Raw genomic sequence first — 2,880 nt, 5'->3', positions numbered from 1 at the left:
AATTTATTCTAACATTAATCGATATCCTAACACTAATCAATAATATAAAAGATTTAAAAGCAAAACAATAATTTCTATTATTTATTCGAATGTTAAATTTCTCACTAAAATGATTATAATTATAAATTGTTTATAAATTCTATAAATTACACTACTCCAAAATAAATTAAAAATATAGATATTACATAAATAAGATACGTATACATGAAAAAATAATACGCATTTCACATGAAAATGTGGAAAAATATCAGATGTAATAAATTAAAAGATTATCACATTTTTAATGAAAAATAAAAATTCCATTTTTGCTTTTAACCTTCCATATAGGTATACATAAAAAGATTTTAGATTTTCCTTGCAGTAAAGAGATCAGAACAGAATCGACGTCAAACGTATTCACATTTAATGAATTTTACGAAATTTGTTATTTTACTTGAAGTAACACCGGGAAAGACTTTTTCAGCTTCCCCAGGGATAACAACGACGGTCTCAAGCGAATGCCCCGCTTCGCCAGCACGTTATTCTATGTGGTATTTGGCGACGCGCGATTTTGGCGGGTTATGTGGCGTAATGGGAGTGGGAATGAGAATGATGGTGAGCATGCGGGGGTGGCGGTTCGCCGAGCCAGGAGTCCGGCGACGGCGGGAAGTCGGGGTAACCACCGCCACCGCCGCTACCACCGCCACCGCCGCCGCCGCCGCCACCGCCGCCTCCGCTCGATTCGTTACTCAGATCCGACGCTGGTCCTGGCACCATGCCGCCCGGTCCCCCTGGAATCATACGGTTTGCGTCAGTCGTAAACTTGCGACTCTCGCACTAGAATAGTTTAACGCTCGAGTTTCTTCTTGTCTCAGCCCGAGTTTATTATTGACCACTAGCGAGTAAGGCTCGTCTAAAATGGGAACTGACATGAGAGCTGAGAAAATTGATAGATTCGGACGAATCTGGACGATCCCCGAAAAGCGTTACAAAAATCAATATCTCCCGACACTGTTGAAAGAGGGTCGACGAAATTAAAGGACTGAAGAAGTTGCGGGAATTTAGAAAATTAAAAAAATTAGGAAGCAGTTTGGAAGATTTGATGGTATAGAAAGAGCCAAGAGCGTAATCTTTCAAGAGTGTTGCTGTAGTAATTGACGTTGGACTTACCGAGAGTGGTATATACCGAAAGACCGGCGTCCGGCGGATATGGGAACTGGGGTGGTAAGGACGGTGATCTGGACGTTGAGAGATACGGAGGTGTCGTCGCACCCAGGTATCCGCGGGGCGGTCCACCCCCGGCTCCGTTGCCACCACCTGGACTCGCACCCTCGCCATCCAGGCCCATGTTCACCACTGTTCCATAGCTATCGTTACTCAAATCTGCAAACAGATTGTTTGCCTTTATTAGGTTTCAGGCTAACAATTAGATGGGGAATGCGTATTACATCTTTTCAAGATATAATGTAATATGACACTATTATATTCTATTCTAAGAGATCAGCAAAGAAATTAAATATATAACGATGTGAATTAGGATATATATTAAAAATAGATGACTAAAAAGGTGCTTTCAGTCACGCGACGGGAGCTATTTATTTGAAAGGAGTGATCATTCTAACGTCATAAGTTGAAAGTCGAAAGTCGAGCCAGCGACTGGCGGCATCCATTGTGTCTGCGTCTCTCAGTACTCAGATGCCTGCTATCCGAGGGGAGGACGATCTCCTCAAATATTCAGGAGATCGCGGAGGCTAACTGCCGGCTCACCGTGTCCGAGATTTCAGGAAGATTGCGGGCCATCCTTGAATTTATGCCCGCTATTACCTGCTCTTACTCGGGAACGAGTACCATATAATACATCGTTCGTTTAAGTTGTTTCGGAAGCGGCTGATGCGATTATTATAGAAATACTTTGGTATATAATTATTTTATATGGGAGAAAGCACCTTGTGAATGATAGCTACTAATTGCATGTGCATATTTTTATATTGCTTTATTACATTTAGCTATTAAATGTCTTTTTGGTGTAACATAATTTTTTTCCAATATTTTCTAATGCTTTTTTCATTGCTTTTTTTCATTGTTTTTATATTTATCATTATATCAAGATTTTGTAATAGAAATTTTTATTTGAAATTAACTAGTACTAAAATCTGTTTTTAAGATAAAGCGGACAACAAATGCTAATTTAACTAGAAATCTTTTATTTCCCAAAATTCAATCTCAAGATTTTAATTTGATTAGAAACTTTACTTCAACGTTGAAGGGACCAATTTATTACAAACTATAGCATTTATAGAATCGAGATAAATTGCGACACATCAGAATTACGTTTATCTTTCAGTTCTTTCTGCACCTTTTATTGACATCCTTGTATTTATATCAACAAAATGATAATGCAATGATGCAACTCACCGTGATGACCAAAGGTGGAGTCCAAGTCTACCTTTAACTCATCTTTGTCAAGTAGCTTATCGTGTCTAGGCGAGTGACCGCCTGAACCGGCACCTTTCATACTGCGAAAATATTGCGACCACCTCGTCCTACCAGCATCTTTCTTTAACCTCTTTTCTTTCGCCCTCCTACAAATACCATAATGAATAATTAATAACAATTACTAATAGCTAGTTTAAAAAATATTATTTTAAAAACTTCCGAAAATAAGATCACTATTTAAGTATCACAGATTTGAACTTAAAAAAAATCATCAAGAAACAATTTTCCAAATATTTATAATAATTTAGCAAAATATAGGTCTACATATATAAATCCTAAGTTGTTTGGGATATCTCGTTGCGCTTAATCATCAATTATTTTTTCATAAACAATATTTAAAAATTTTATTGATATATTTGGATATTACTAATATAAATAGTGAGAACTTATAATTAAATATTTATA

General features: G+C 37.2%; 1 protein-coding gene across 1 annotated transcript in view; it reads right to left on the bottom strand.

Moving 5' to 3' along the window:
- Positions 1-490: 490 nt before the first annotated feature.
- LOC108754106 (LIM/homeobox protein Lhx3) overlaps positions 491-2,880 on the bottom strand; it is a 5,834-nt gene continuing 3,444 nt past the window's right edge. The window contains exons 5-7 of the mRNA XM_018496163.1: positions 2,395-2,561; positions 1,150-1,362; positions 491-770 (exon numbers count right to left, since the gene is read on the bottom strand). Coding sequence (XP_018351665.1) covers positions 559-770; positions 1,150-1,362; positions 2,395-2,561 — 592 coding nt within the window. The 3' untranslated portion in view covers positions 491-558. The remainder of the gene's footprint in view (positions 771-1,149; positions 1,363-2,394; positions 2,562-2,880) is intronic.

The sequence above is a fragment of the Trachymyrmex septentrionalis genome, unplaced genomic scaffold, assembly GCF_001594115.1.
Source record: "Trachymyrmex septentrionalis isolate Tsep2-gDNA-1 unplaced genomic scaffold, Tsep1.0 scaffold76, whole genome shotgun sequence".
Lineage (NCBI taxonomy): Eukaryota > Metazoa > Arthropoda > Insecta > Hymenoptera > Formicidae > Trachymyrmex > Trachymyrmex septentrionalis.
Note: the sequence above shows the minus strand (reverse complement) of the source record. Positions and strands in the feature narration are given on the sequence as shown.